Source organism: Phalangium opilio, unplaced genomic scaffold, assembly GCF_054372755.1.
Source record: "Phalangium opilio isolate 3A_F unplaced genomic scaffold, DU_Popi_V2 ptg000002l_1, whole genome shotgun sequence".
Classification (NCBI taxonomy): Eukaryota; Metazoa; Arthropoda; class Arachnida; order Opiliones; family Phalangiidae; genus Phalangium; species Phalangium opilio.
Genome location: NW_028324144.1, coordinates 7,732,142 through 7,747,465, shown reverse-complemented (window position 1 = coordinate 7,747,465; position 15,324 = coordinate 7,732,142). Strand labels below are relative to the sequence as shown.

The 15,324-nt window shown below is 39.1% G+C and overlaps 1 protein-coding gene across 3 annotated transcripts in view; it reads right to left on the bottom strand.

Annotated features, from left to right (window-relative positions):
- Positions 1-428: 428 nt before the first annotated feature.
- Positions 429-15,324, bottom strand: part of norpA (no receptor potential A) — a 33,711-nt gene continuing 18,815 nt past the window's right edge. For all 3 annotated transcript variants that reach the window (XM_089850329.1, XM_089850331.1, XM_089850330.1), the window contains 20 exons: positions 14,244-14,441; positions 14,094-14,173; positions 13,894-13,947; positions 12,110-12,191; positions 11,018-11,118; positions 10,884-10,941; positions 10,648-10,756; positions 9,490-9,874; positions 9,196-9,280; positions 8,379-8,469; positions 8,068-8,310; positions 7,915-7,999; positions 5,146-5,590; positions 4,820-4,919; positions 4,624-4,728; positions 4,125-4,289; positions 3,880-4,063; positions 3,498-3,707; positions 3,183-3,429; positions 429-1,324 (listed from right to left, as the gene is read on the bottom strand). In XM_089850329.1, the coding sequence (XP_089706455.1) occupies positions 1,256-1,324; positions 3,183-3,429; positions 3,498-3,707; positions 3,880-4,063; positions 4,125-4,289; positions 4,624-4,728; positions 4,820-4,919; positions 5,146-5,590; positions 7,915-7,999; positions 8,068-8,310; positions 8,379-8,469; positions 9,196-9,280; positions 9,490-9,874; positions 10,648-10,756; positions 10,884-10,941; positions 11,018-11,118; positions 12,110-12,191; positions 13,894-13,947; positions 14,094-14,173; positions 14,244-14,441 (3,096 nt within the window). In that variant the 3' untranslated portion in view covers positions 429-1,255. The remainder of the gene's footprint in view (positions 1,325-3,182; positions 3,430-3,497; positions 3,708-3,879; positions 4,064-4,124; positions 4,290-4,623; positions 4,729-4,819; positions 4,920-5,145; positions 5,591-7,914; positions 8,000-8,067; positions 8,311-8,378; positions 8,470-9,195; positions 9,281-9,489; positions 9,875-10,647; positions 10,757-10,883; positions 10,942-11,017; positions 11,119-12,109; positions 12,192-13,893; positions 13,948-14,093; positions 14,174-14,243; positions 14,442-15,324) is intronic.

Sequence of the window (15,324 nt, the reverse complement as noted above, 5' to 3'; positions counted from 1 at the left end):
TAAAATGTTCCATAAATTTTTAAAATACTACAAAGGAGGTCACTGAACGGTTGACCAGTAAATTTTTCCGAAGTTTTGATAGCTTGACTATGACGACGTGACACAATTTCTGTGCACTCCAGTGGAAAATGTCCTATAAATTTTCCAGTCAAAGGAGGTGTCACTAGACACATGTCCTAGGCTTATAAGAAATTATTCTTATTTCCGGCCCTGCTATAGAAGCACCATGGATAAAATGCACGTGAGGAAATTGGTTTTCACGCTACAGGATAGGCAACTCCCTATCTCAGACGGCAGATTATTATTCTTTATACACTGTACCAGCTTCGTGCGTGCTGACAAGAGACGAAAGCAATACTGATTATTTTACAAATCTAGATTCGAACGTGGAGTATATAGGCCTATGATTTTATGAAATAATGAACACATTCAACTTCAATAATCTAATATTTTATTTCTTCACAGAAAACACTGCACTTGGAGATTTGGCACGACAATTTATTGCGCTATGGCTATGGTGTTTTTAAATGTTTTAATACAAATTAGGCCAAATTAAAGAGTTGTTAAATATTTAAATTTTGTATATATATATATATATATATATATGTATAGATATATATCAGCCAAATGCCATAAAAGGAGGAAAATCATCAGACATGTTTGTAAAAAATAAAAATCTAAAATATAATTTGTTTTTGTTAATCTAATGGACTAGAAAAATTAAAAATATAATTAACCTGAATAGAATAAAAATCGTGTTATGAATCTTGAACAAACTATAAAACTATTTCTTAATTTGACTAGAGAATCACGTACTGCCTTGAAAATTTCAGTATAGCTAATTCAAAATATAATAGAAAACAATGGCGACTGCCTCTATTCCGAAGAAATACCGTTTTGTCGTAATTAGATCTAGGTATAAAATTTGTAAAACTTAAACGTGAATGTACTCTCTTTCTCTCCTAGAAATTAAAACTTTATTCTTTGGTAGTATAGGCATAATCCTTTGAAAATACTATTTTAGTTTAGAAATTTACCCCTCCCAGCACGATTAAAGGCGCCCATTTTATTTTTTTATTCATAATTACACGATTATTTAAATTGTAGACCTAGTAAAAAATGGGGGGTTTAAATAGGCCGCGCGTGACGAGAAGATTCTTTAAAAAGAGATTCGAAAAGGGAGCGCGACAAATGGATGGCGCCCCTCAGTGGGATTTAATAGCGACAAGAAGAAAAAAGAAAAAATGCCATTTTCTCAAATGAAACATTCCATTTTGGCAGCCAATTTATATTCAGCCTCTGCGTTGTTATACGTTTCAACAGCCTGTGTAAAATGAGAATCATTAAGTAAATAAAAACGAACGAGATATATCATCTACAAGATCTAGTTCTACATCTATAGGCCAGGTCAAACGGCCCATGGTATATAGAGCTATTTCAGTGGGGGAAAAATTTCGTCTGCTACGAAAATTGGGCCTGCCTTTGAGTGTAGAGGGCGGCCATTTTATGAGGGTTTCTCTATGGGCAAATAGCATTGGTGACGTAGCCATTACCCCCTCTGAAATAGCTCTATACTATATAATGTGGATAAAGAGAGCCTTTTTCAAATTTCACAAAGTTCCAATGGTGACTGAAATGATGAACGTCTTAGGGCTATTTAAAGGGACTCTAAAGAAGTCGGCGGACCGTTGGAAATATTTTTTGAAAACGTCGTTATTGACGTCACAATCCCGGGGAGGGGTGAGCAAAACGAAAGTCTTTCCTTCTAGCAAACGCAGCGGGGGTCTCGGACTCTCGCGGGTCAGAACTGGGGAAACGCCGAATCAGGGCGGATCACAACCAATCACAAGAGAGGGGAGGATGGGTCGGGTGAGTTTTTTTTTAAAATTCAACGGTCCGCCGACCTCTTTACAGTCCCTTTAAAACCACCAGGACCCGCGATACCAAGGTAAATAGGAGAGAACATAATAGGACAAAATTTAACCTAAGCCCCGCTTTTTACCTCGTTTCAGGGTCGTCGTTTTTTTTAACCCCCTAAAACTTCAAGTAGCTAATCATTAGGCTATAGTTTAGATATTGTGTTTTTGGAAAGTAGCCGCGCGCCAGGGAGGAGAAAGGCGAGAGGCGAGAGGGAGTAATAATGAAAATAGGCGTATTGGTTCGCTTCGTGGCTAAACTCTTATCTCTCTGGCGCTGGTTCAGTCACTCGCCGCGGTATCCGCGCGCATGCGTCAAATTTAAAAACCGACTTTGAACTGGGAGTGGGAGCTGGCGGTAGTGTAGTAACCGACGCCACTCGCGCGTGCGCGTTAGCTAGAATCGAGGGGGGGGGGAGAGTGAGATAAAAATTCCTACCATCACTTCTATTTTTATTAATTTTTTTTTTTGACATTATAGATCAACACTGCTCTCAAGTTCCCTCCTCCCTGATTAGACAGGTAGCGCTGATCAAGGGATTCTGGGAGAGAAAGCTGCCTCTAAGCCCGTAGTCTGTTTTGCGGGAACTATTTTCCTCTCTCTCTCTAAAAGCTAAGAGGCGGTTATCCTGGGAGCGGTAGAAATCGAACCCCTCAAACGAAGTGCCGCAAAGTATAATATTATTTTCAATCTTCTCTTGGCAGCACTGAACATAAGACAATAACGGATGGCTTGTGTTTTCTAAATTATTTCGTAATTTCAAGAGATCACGAACTCAAAATAAATAAATAATTTTATGCGAAAATTTCAAGTGGTCCTGCAGAATTTTTCGAATTGAAATTACTCTCTATGTAATCAAGAAGTTATATCAGTATCTCAGAGAGAAGGTATAAGATGCCTTTGTATTCGCGCGCCATAGTCCCAGACCCCCTTTCAAAATACAAGGGGGATGTAAAAGGAGGCGCCGGCTTTTTCGCCTCTCAGTCGGAAAATATGACTGTAATTTTCGTCACTCGCGTCGTCGCGCTGACGTGAGTTTTCAAGAACCAATGAGATGCTGGTTGTAATTTAGAGGCGGGGATTGACTCCGGACCTACGTTTGGACTGGAGATAAAGCTGGAAATCTGGCGAATTTATACCTTCTCTCTGAGATACTAGATATAACTTCTTGATGTAATTTAATGGTTTCACAAGTTCCTATAGCTTCACCACGGGCGATTTAATCCAGCAAAGCGACAATTCTCCCCAAAATTTCGGGTACTTACATTTTCAGTTTCCTTCTTCAAATCTTGAAGTTGCTTCTCGTGGATCTTCTTTAGCTTTTCTCTTTCTTTCGCCTGTTTGTGAGCGGCCATCTTCCTTTCGTCAATGAACTTCTTGGTGTTGTTACTATTCTTCTCTCTTAATCGTCTCTCACGTTCGGCTTTATTTCGCAAAGTTTTGTCATTGGCGACTTCCTTGGCCGTTTCAACAGAAACGCGGGCTTGCTTCGCCTTCATTTCCTTATTTTCTCTTTAAAACAGTAAAGATCAAAGTTCAGCATTAAGGGCCTTGGCAACTAGCCGTGATGAGACGCTCACCGTTCGAATTTCATCTCTAGTTGTTTCAGTTGTTGAGTTTGGGCCGTTTCCATCAGTCTTTCGAGAACTTCCCCTTGTTGATGAAGTTGGGTTTTAAGCAATTCCCATTCGTCACGACGATGACGCTCCAACATTTCTGACCATTGCGTCATCTGTTGTACAACAAGTTCACGAATCTGTGGATCATTGGCCAGATCTTCTTTACTCAGTCTAAAATTGAAAAAGAACCATGATCATGGCCACCCAGACGGAAAATTATCGTGACCTTGGGTCAATAGATCGTGCGCGAAATGGTTTCAGAAAAAATGGCGGTTGTAGAGCTGGAGTCTAACTATTGAGCGCATGCGCATAATAGCTACAAGTTTCTCAACAAAAAACTTACTTTTTATTATTTTTGGTGACTTTGTCAATAGCAGCGCACTGTTGTTTTTGAATGACGCCCTTTTCTTTGTGATGTCGTTTCCTTAGCGCTTCCAGTTCTTTACGTTGCTTTCTCACCTGCTTCAAGAAGGCTTTTTCCCCTTTTATACTATCAGAGGTTAAGGGGTCAATTCTGAACTCTTCCGCTGTCGAATTGTACTTGTTTAAAACACAATCTTCCTATGCGTAAACAATGAGACTCTTTACCTTTCTTCTCTTCTTCTTTCTTCGCGGATGCCGATGTGGAACTTCCTAGCTTCAGATCTTTGGTTTGAATATCGGTCTCCTCGATACCGATGGCTTTCATTTGAACCATGCGTTTCTCTTGAGCAGATAGAAATGCTCGAGGGTCAGATAACGCGTCCATCAAGTCTAAAAAGAATGAATTTAAGTCAATTATTTCAAGGATGATGGTGGAGGATACGTAATCTTAGGGAAATCGGTGGACACGCTAATTTAACTGTGGAACGACTCAGGTCCGGTGGGACTCTAGAAATGGGGGAGGAATGCTCGGGAAAATGGCGGGTGGTCTACGTCAGACAAATCAGGAAGAACGCCCGCCATTTTCAGTGTATTACTCCCCCATTTTTTAGCGTCCCACTGGACCTGAGATGTTCCACAGCTAGCGTGTCCACCGATTTCCCTCAGATTACGCATCCTACCCCTAATCATGGTTGATTATTAAAAAAAGGTCTCTGTTACGCACCTCCTAAACCGTCTGGTACGTAGATTTTCAATTCAATGCAGATGAAGAGCATAGGAAGTGACAAGGGGAAGTTACCTTCCGTTCTCAGTGACACGTGGCGATATCCTTATTTATAAACGTTGAAGATTGATCAGTTTCCATTAAAATAAGCTATCTGTCTCTGCTTTTATTGCATTACTGCATTACGGAACTTTACCTGCTTGTAAACCGTCCATGGGCAAAATCCTTTGTCCAAGCATTTTACCACTTTCGTCGAAAACTCCAATTCTAATCACCGCCAAATCGGGTAATACAACCTGTAGAAGACAGTTCAGACCGATAGTTGTAATTGCGGTTTTTAATCGTGCATTTTTAACGCAAAATCGTACGCAGAGATACATCATGAGTGGGAAAAGCCACCTTTTGACCGATATCATTAATATTTTGTATAATTAATCCTATAGACGCTATATCTTTTAAAATGACGACCAGAAATGTTCAACGACAGGCATCTTTGCTACTGGATTTAAAAATAAAGCTCACCTTTCTAAAAACAAAAGGTTCCTCATTGTAGACCGGGTTGAGACCATTAGAGGGCACCATTCGCGTTCGGAACTCTTTTCGAATTGTGTCGGTGGGTAGACCATACATATCCACCTCCACATAGGTACCGACTTTCTTGTCCGATAGAAACTGACCAGATATGACGCGTACGGAACATTGGGCAGCTATAACGCCGTCCACGGGTGATTCGGCGAAAGGATCGAAAGTTTTGTCCGGTCGACGCATGAAATCGGGTTTCAAAAGATACCCGCAACCGCCGTTGTATTCGAACTTGCCCTGATTTAGTTGCATGGGTAAATCCGAAGTTTGAAAGTTTAAGGCTACCATTTGGCAGCCGGCATTCCAGAAGATTTGCGGCATAAAGTTGCTAGAATCAGCTCGCGTACCTTTAGGATAGATACGGCTGAGTTGACGCTTGTTATAACTATCAAATGAAAGTAAGAAAGAACGGTATTGATTACGTTGCAGTGGTTTCGAGTACTGCGCAATTCCATGAACAATAAATTGTGTCAACCCCTTCAGATTTAAAATACACCACATTTAATACTACTAGCCTTTGTGTAGATCTCAAATCTCTGACAAGCCAAAGAATTTTATATCCGAAAGACATTAACACGCACTGGTTCACTTTGTTGTGGAATTATCATGTCATTGTCTGCTTGGATGGGCAATGTTCGTGTGAACTTAAAGGGACGGCAAAGAAGTCATCGGCGGGGGGGTAAAAATTATTTCAAATACGTCATAGACATCACGTGATGCCAAGATACAAAGACTCCTCATGGAGTGGAACTGGACATCTAGTCCTTGTTTTTCGCGAGATTGCAGCACCAATTCCATGAAGTGGTTGGTGGTTTTCGAAATAAAACGAACTAAGCTTCTTTGAACCACGCCTCTCCTTGGTCACGTGCCTCTTACGTATTTCAAATAATTTTTACCCAACCGCCGATGCCTTCTTTACAGTCCCTTTAAAGGGCAGTAGCTTGCGTATTTTCCTGGCATAACCTACCCCCGATAATTCTTGCTTTTAGTTCTCGAAAAATTCGCAAGCTCTATGACAATGGGGTTCGGGTAAAACAAGCGACTTGTGGATGGAGCCCTTTTTAAATTAACAGAGATAAACGCGCGATGTTTGCGTGTGCAAAAGCGAGGGGGGTTAAAGGATAAACTTCCTCATACGTAACTCTTATGTTTTCGTAGGCTCTCTCAACTTCAAAAACTTGCCACACCCTCTATTATATCATGTAAGTTTAGTTACAACTAGGGCAAAGTTGACTGTCACTTTGTGAGCTGTTCTATAATCGAAGCCTTACAAAAGTATCAATTGGTTCAATGTCAAAACCAAAACGTGCTTATATAATACCACATTGTCTAATTGAAACAAACTAGAGGAGATAACAGCGTCTAAAATTAATGAGCGAGAAGTATACTTCATAACGATGTCATTCTGTGCATAACGTGGACCTGAATAAGCCTCATCGATGTAAAAAAGGGTAGACAACCCTCAGAATCGAGACGTAAAGGGGGATGACCCATAGACGTCTCTGCGCACTCTCTGGACATAAAATTAATAGAGCGCAGGCGCCGTAAAGCGAGATGGAAGGCAGAATTTTACCCTCGTGTCTTTCCCCCCTTAATTATAACTCTCTCTTCGTCGTCACAATGCCATGATGTGGGCAGATAGTAAGCTCACGTCGCTTGGGCTATTTGTGACGTCAATAACAGAAAATAAAATCTCCCACATACACTGTTAAAAAATTTTGTCCAAAAATTGGATGTAAATGGATCCAAACGGCTGAGTCTGATACAGCACAGTTTTTCGTCTATTTTTGCATAACGTAACTATTTGGACTATTTTGTGCAAATTTGGATAGTTTTATCTCCAAGAATCGAAGGCATCCATTTTTGGATTAAAGCTAGCATTTTTGGACCATTATATCACTTGCCATCCAAATTTGGATTACTTTGTGTAAATTTGGATTACTTTGTGTAAATTTGGATTACTTTGTGTAAATTTGGATTACTTTGTGTAAATTTGGATTACTTTGTGTAAATTTGGATTACTTTGTGTAAATTTGGATTACTTTGTGTAAATTTGGATTACTTTGTGTAAATTTGGATTACTTTGTGTAAATTTGGATTACTTTGTGTAAATTTGGATTACTTTGTGTAAATTTGGATTACTTTGTGTAAATTTGGATTACTTTGTGTAAATTTGGATTACTTTGTGTAAATTTGGATTACTTTGTGTAAATTTGGATTACTTTGTGTAAATTTGGATTACTTTGTGTAAATTTGGATTACTTTGTGTAAATTTGGATTACTTTGTGTAAATTTGGATTACTTTGTGTAAATTTGGATTACTTTGTGTAAATTTGGATTACTTTGTGTAAATTTGGATTACTTTGTGCAAATTTGGATAGTTTTAGCTCGAAGAATCGAAGGCATCCATTTTTGGATTAAAGCTAGCATTTTTGGATCCTTATATCACTTGCCATCCAAATTTGGATTACTTTGTGTAAATTTGGATAGTTTCAGCTCCAAGAATCGAAGCCATCAATTTTTGGATTAAAGCTAGCATTTTTGGACCATTATATCACTTGGCATCCAAATTTGGATTACTTTGTGTAAATTTGGACAGTGATTGGACTCTTATAACCATCATCGCGGCACCCCAAAATGCCATTTGTTACATCCATGTTTTCGGGGCTGAACCAATGACACTTCAGAATGAGTAAGACAAAAACTTACTTGACAAATTCAATGGCTTGCGATTTCAAATATCCCAATGCGGCGGTTTCGGCGAACGAGGACATATTGTGATGAATATTTTTCTCTAAAATATCAACAAGAAAATCAGATCTATGTTACACATAATTTCGAATAGAAATAAGAATTCAATACCTTCCGCTACGTCAAATCCTTGAAACTTTACAGGTTGGGCGTAATTTACCAACGAAGACAAGTAAGGATGAACGTGAGTGGTGGCTCCGGTGTATTGGTAATTGGCCATGGCAATCAACTCGTCGGGTTTTTTGTCTTCTTCCTGGGCAGCTTCTTCAGGTATAGGGGCTGTAATGGACGCGTCTTCTCTCTCCTCATCGTCATCATTGTCCAGTTGACCTTTCTTCCAAAGCTCCAGTTCCACTAACAAATTTCAAGATGAGGTTATCGTTTTTGAATGATGGACAATAAGATATATGAGTATTATATACTTTTTTCCGATTCGGGTTTTAATCTTTTGTTTTTAATTATAATCTTCCTTTTGAGATCGTTCGGACTAGGTAATGGTGATCCCGGTTCAAGCTACGTGGAAGGAAAGGCAGTTTGAATAGCATTAACACCCAGTTTTATACAAATTGCAATTTAGCCCATGAATATTTAACTGTTATACCAAGAAGTGATATCTAGTTTACTAGGGAGAAGGTATAAGATGCCTAAGTATTCGCGCGCCATAGTCCCAGTCCCCCTTTCAAAATACAAGGGGGGGGGGACGTAAAAGGAGGCCGGACTATTTCACCCCTCCTCAGTAGGAAAATATGACTGTAATTTTCGTCATTCGCGCAGCGCTGACGTGATTTTCAAGAACCGGTGAGATGCTGGTTGTAATTTAGAGGCGGGGATTAACTCCGGACCTAAGTCTTTTGGACTGGAGATAAAGCTAGATTATAAATGTGGTGAATTTATACCTTCTCCCTAGTAAACTAGATATCGCTTCTTGGTTATACTGAGTGTAGCAATATGATAAAACTAGTCTCTTCTTTATAAGAGACGTAACAGTCAATTAGAGAAAGTTGAAGATTCATGGAAGAGTCAAGCTACTATTAAAGCAAAGCACGGATCACGTGGTTCCCCTATAACCACGAACTGCAGTTTCGGCTTGGCGAAGGCAGGGGACGGTATTTATAAGTGCACTTATAAATCCCGCCCACAAATGCCTTCTGCCTTCTAAAAGCCAGAGGTTCGTAACGAAAGTCAACTTGTAGGGGAAGCACGGGACCCGCTCTTTGCTATAAGGTTTCAAATAATTACCGGATAGTTTGGTAAAGATTCGCTTAGTAATAAATCTCCTAGAATTTCGTCGCAATATTTGGCTAATTTATACTGTTGTTTTTTACTATAAAGTAAATTACAGACAATTACTTTTTGAATGTTATTTTGTTGGCAAGCACTAATTAACGTTCGAGAAAAGTAATTAACATTTTGTTCGATACATTCCAACTTTGTTTTACGTTTTGCAAAAAACAGTGGGAACAAGGCCTATCTTTACACTTTCTCACATGTTAATGGGTACGCGAATAAAAGCGAACTTGCTGCTGAACTTACCAGCAATGATTTTCAAAAGATAATATGACTGGATAATCGGAGGTTACGAAGGCACAATCTCTGATGGCGAACATGACATCCTTAAATAAAATGTCGGTACACATGGCTTTCCCGTGCGTAATGATGGGCTCTTCGTCTTCCCCTTTGCCGTCCCAGCAATCGAGCTCGACGCACCGGCAACCTGTCAAGAGAACTTGCCGGTACATTTCCACGGACGATTTTCCACCAAACTGTCGACCACTCAGGTACGTATTGTGAGAGGAGTTGATATAGTAGTGCGACAAAGGTTGGTCCATGTCCATGTACATGTCCAAACGATCCAGGAACACTGGAGCGTTTTCGTCAGACATCAAATAACGAATCAGACCGTCTTGGGTCAGTCGACCTATTGAGTTGGAACAATATAGCTACGTCAGTTAGAGGGGACAAACGTCACAGTTCGGCCTGCCAACAACGGAGCCGGTTTTCAATCTCCCTCCAGGCGGTTCGCTGAAGAACTCTATGCTAAATTTCACCCACACGGGCGGGGACTAGCGAAACCCAGCCTCGAAAACTCTCCTCTCCCCCGAATTAAAATAGCTCTAAATTGAATAAGATACAAGCAAATACGTCTCCGTGGTTGACACTACGCGTTGGGCTTCCCCGCGAAACAGTCTATATAATTGCTTGTATCTTTTTTAATATTATAGATAGAAACATAAGGTTCCAATTGATATATTCTTAATTTTACACGCTCTTTCGATTGTAAAGAACATCTAGCCCGAAGTATCCTTTAAGTTATAGTTATAACACATTTTGTAGAACCAGGATTCCATATAATTTTAGAAGCAGGAATGGAGAACAGAGTAATCTAGGCGCGCGTGTAGGTTCAAGAACCCCCTACTTCGGGACGGGGGGGGGTATGAACGAAGAGGCGGGTCATAGTGACTGAGATAAAAAGTAACTACGTATTTTTCGCCGTCCTCGTCAGCAACGTCATAACAACGTAGTTTAAGTGAACCAATAAGATAATTTAAAATTTTCGTTACGTGTTGAAGGGAGGGGCTCTATCCTGGGCTATGAGTCGGACTGAAGTAAAAGCTAACCATTCTCTATTCCTACTTCTAAAATTACATCTATCCCTGGTAGAACTAACGAAAAATATGACAAAAGCAGTACCTTCTTTGGCCATTTCTGGGTTTTGCTCGTACAAAATAACGATTTCCCGGGCTCTCTTTTCGTCGTAGAATGGATACAGAATCTCATTAAGCCTGGGATCACGTTGACGCTGCATTTAAAATTAATCTTTCAATTACAATTTCCACGCTTTACACTTAAAAATATATATTTGTATAACCAGAAGTAGGATCCTACTTCTGGACCGTATAACACATGCTTTAGTAACTTTATTTCACCTCGTTTAGGAAGTTTATGAGTTGTTTAATATCAATGTAATCGGTTTTCCCCTGCGTTCTGAAATCCCGAAGATTTTTTTTAAATTTTCATAAATTAATTAGGCCTAATTAATGGGAAATAATGAATATCTTACATGGAGTTAAACAATTCTTCGATATCGTTACGAGGACAAACTTTGTGATATAACTGACAAAATTTCTCGAAAGTAAAATCCTCCAACTCAATCACGTCATTCTGTGAAATGTACAGATCATATTTCAGTTACTTATTTTAATCTTGACGAGAATTGTATTCTATCACATGAAATTAATAAATTTTTCTTAACCCTTTGAGCATTTTAATTAGGTTTATAAAAATATTATATCGCAGCGTCAATGGACCATTTCCGAAATGACATACAGAGAAACCAACAAACAGGGGCAAGGGAGCCTCTCACCAAGAAGCACCGCTAGAGGCAGTGCGAATAAATCTTAGTTGTGACGTCAGTATCTACATAAAACCAGAAGTAAGATGAGTCTAGAAGTACTGAGCTAACCAAATTCTTCACTTGGAGAAAGTGAATATTCTTGATAACACACCAACAGTTGGCCCTCTGGTAGCGGTTTCTGAATTTTCCCTCCAAAACGTGAGACACTCACGGCGGTAGACGGCCGAACTAGATTCAAGGAGCCGCGTTCGTGTTCCGCGGCTTTAGCTTGAGAGGAAGGGGGTAGGAAATGTTTTGGAACTCGACCAATTTTTTTTTCTCTCTAGTGTAGGCGCGATGGAAGCGGCGTAAAATCCTCAAATTTGTTCACAAGTGCCAGGATCTACCACCAATGCTAAAGCTCTTTACTTCTAGTCTCATCTTACTTCTGGTAAAATGTCAAGGGCTTAGCTTTGGCAGTGGCCAGTGGGCGGCCATGTTTGGTACCGCTTTGGTTCTAATGGCAAACAGTATGGGTGACGTCACACTAAGGTTTCTGAGATAGCTTTAACGGCTAGTCTCTCGCTTGTAGTGAACTTTGGCGCCATCTGGCGATGCGTCTCGGCGCGATGGAGAATACCCCAATTGCGGCCTCGCCCCTCTATGTTGGTTTATCTGTATGTAGTTACCGAAATGGTCTATTAAAAACGTTCGGGCGCAAATGTACGTCCAGGAAATTATAATTTATAATGTTAATGTAAAGGCTTGCTAGTATTTAAAATTTCAAGTAAGAGGTTATAGTTCAAATATTTAACATACTTTTCCATTAGGCAAACCAACTTCTCCGGTGCACTGATGAACTAATTTTTCCGTTTTTCCAGAAGCAAATGTTTGAGCGATCCTGAAATTAAAAATGGTTCGGTATTCCCAGTATTAGAAAAATAATACTTTTAAAATATTGTAAACATTTGTGAAAATGGTAAAGATTAAATAATACTTTATTAGAAAAATATACGAATTCGAGTAAAACCTTAACCCTATAACACTCTCCATAAGCACGAACCCCCAGCAAGACAAAGTTAAAGAGACTGTCACGCCCTCTTCCTTTAATGCTTTGTCCTTCCAATTGCATGGCCTATTGCGATTCACATTCCCTGGTCGTGTTAGGCACCCCCTTCAGTTCTTTCCTATTTGCGCGTAGCTAATATCAAAAGCGCATAGATCAGAAAGTGAAGAACATTAAATCTTTCCAGCCTTTAGCAACGGTATTCGTGTAAAATGAGAAGCAAGGGGGGGACACAAATGGGTGGTTGGTGAGCCTCGTTTTCAACTACCAATCGAATCAGAGATATATTAGGTCATCGTTAATGTCACGTGACAAGCGGAAAGTAGTTCGCGATGGTAGCGGCTCCTGGGGATAGTGGAGAATACTATTGAGAAATCGGCTGCTTAACTAGGCTTAACGGTTGTTCTTTTGCGCTCTTTCGGTTCAATCGTCGTGGAATTTTCAAGTTTCGTTAAGTTGAATTTTGATATTGTTTTTCATGCATTCTATTGCACCTTTAAGTTTTCCGTCTTTATCAATCAGGAAAAAGTCATCCTTTTCGTAGCTTTCTAAAATGTTTGCTAAATTCAAATCTGACATTTTGACAAATGTGCCGATTCCCGACTACCTAAATGACTAGATTATATTAAACCTTGGAATTAAACTATAGCAGACGACATGAAATTAAAGAAATAAGTGAACTATATTTTCGAGCCAACTTACGCATGTACCTTGTGTAAAACTATGCGAAAGTAACTCTCCGCCGCGGCATAAGACCAACTCTTCCCGTCGCTCTGTAAGGGGGACGGAAATCTTGAATCGACTATGGGGGAACTCATTTTTCACGTTGCGGTTTAGGCTTCTCGTTCTTCACTTTCTGGTTATCTATGCGCTTTTGCTAATATGAGCATTTCGACGGACGCAAGCTTATAGAGAGTATTATAGGCTTATGTTAGAACTTTAAAAGCCTGGAAATTATTAATAGTCTTATTGTGATAGTGACGTTAATTATGGTAGAAAAAATATAAATCCGAAAAATTATTAATAATATTCAAGAATAAATGATAAAATTTATTATTAAAGGGAAAGTCTAATCTAAATCTTAAAATTTTAAATACGCCATGTCGCCATTATAAACATGTTTATTAGTCTGGTGAGCCGCCCCGTTATAAAGGGGTTGTAACAATGTGTATCATTAAATCCTAAATCATTACTTATTACGTATAATTACAGGAATAATATGGAACGTAATTATGACGTAGAAGGGGAAGAAACATAATCCCCCATTTCGAATCACAATCGATTTTTGGGTGAACCAGGACTTTATTTCAAAAATTAGTATCTTGTTTAAATGTCAACCGACTTAAACGAAACCTTTCTAACTCATTAATTTGATTTAAAAGTGCATTTTAAATGAGACTTTCCCTTTAAAATGAATTTATATTTATCACTATTTTTCAATTTTGGCAGTTTATATAGCCTTTTACCATCTGGTTTATTACATTTCGGAACGCTGGTATGAAGTGAAGGGGTTTAAATTGATTAAATTAAAACATACCTTCTAACTGGAAGTTTTCCATCAGGATCCGTTAAAAAGCCTAACCGCATCCAACTGTTGAAATAAATAAGATTATATTTTGAAATATTCATATGATTTAATATGCACTTTCGAATGCATTAAAAAATAGAAAAAAACACCCAAGCAAAAACAAAAAACCAGCAAACTGAACTGAACTGTATAAATTCAAAATTCCTTACTGTTTTCTCAAACAGGTAATGGGACAGACATTATTGGCTTTTATGTTATTAGTAATACTTCTGAGACCAGTTTGCCAAGCCTGAAAAACGACATTGAAGTCTTACACCGAACTGTAAATTAAATACAATCCATGGACAATCAAGACATACTTTGGCCGTTTCGGCATCGGGACAAACAACGTGAGTGTAATTAATGTTGACCATATCTGTCCCGCTACATATGGTTAATGAGACATCATCTAAGTTGCCTTTAGCTCTGCTCTGCAGCTCGGCCATAAGCCGAGGATCTTTAGGCACCCCGCCAGCCCTGATGTCATTCACTTGGCACAATTCTAATACTTGACCATCCTAAATGAATTTTTTTATCATTAAATTTAAAACAATCCTTGAAACTCTACTACCGTATTCTCATACAAGTATGGGTCTTTGAATTTCTAAATCAGAGTTTTTCAAAGTTTTCGAATTTGCAACGTATCTTATGCCGATTATTTGAATTTCCAGAAGTAAGATGAGACTAGAAGTACTGAGCTAACAAAATTCTTCACTTGGCAAAAGTGAATATTCTTGATAACACACCAACGGTTGGCCCTCTGGTAGCGGTTTCAGAATTTTCCCTCCAAAACGTGAGACGCTCGTGGCGGTAGACGGCCGAACTAGATTCAAGCACCCGCGTCCGTGTTCCGCGGCTTTAGGTTGAGGGGAAGGGGGTAGGAAATGTTTTTGGAACTCGTACCAATTTTTTCTCTCTAGTGTAGGCGCGATAGAAGCGGCATAAAATCCTAAAATTTGTTGCAGGATCTATTACCAATGCTAGAGCTCTTTACTTCTAGTCTCATCTTACTTCTGGTATTTCTAAATCAGTGTTTCTCAAAGTTTTCGAATTTGCAACGTATCTTATGCCGATTATAGTTATATAATCGAGAGAAGTGTACCACAAAGCGGGGTAATTGTAACATGATTCTTCCCAACATCATTTCACATTTGGAGCAAGGTTACTAAATCGATTCACATAAGCGATAAATAGTTCCCTTATCATTACTCTATTAGTGCTGAACTATTTGCCAAGGAGGGCTTGTGGATTTTTGTCCCACGTCAAGACAATCAAGGTTTGTGCCTGGTTGATTGCTTGGGATTTAGTACTAAATCGTTATAGAATTCAGCCCTAAGGTACGATGTCAATTGAAGTTTGATGAGCAGGAGAGAAAACAAAAAGGGTGAGACTGGGTAGAAT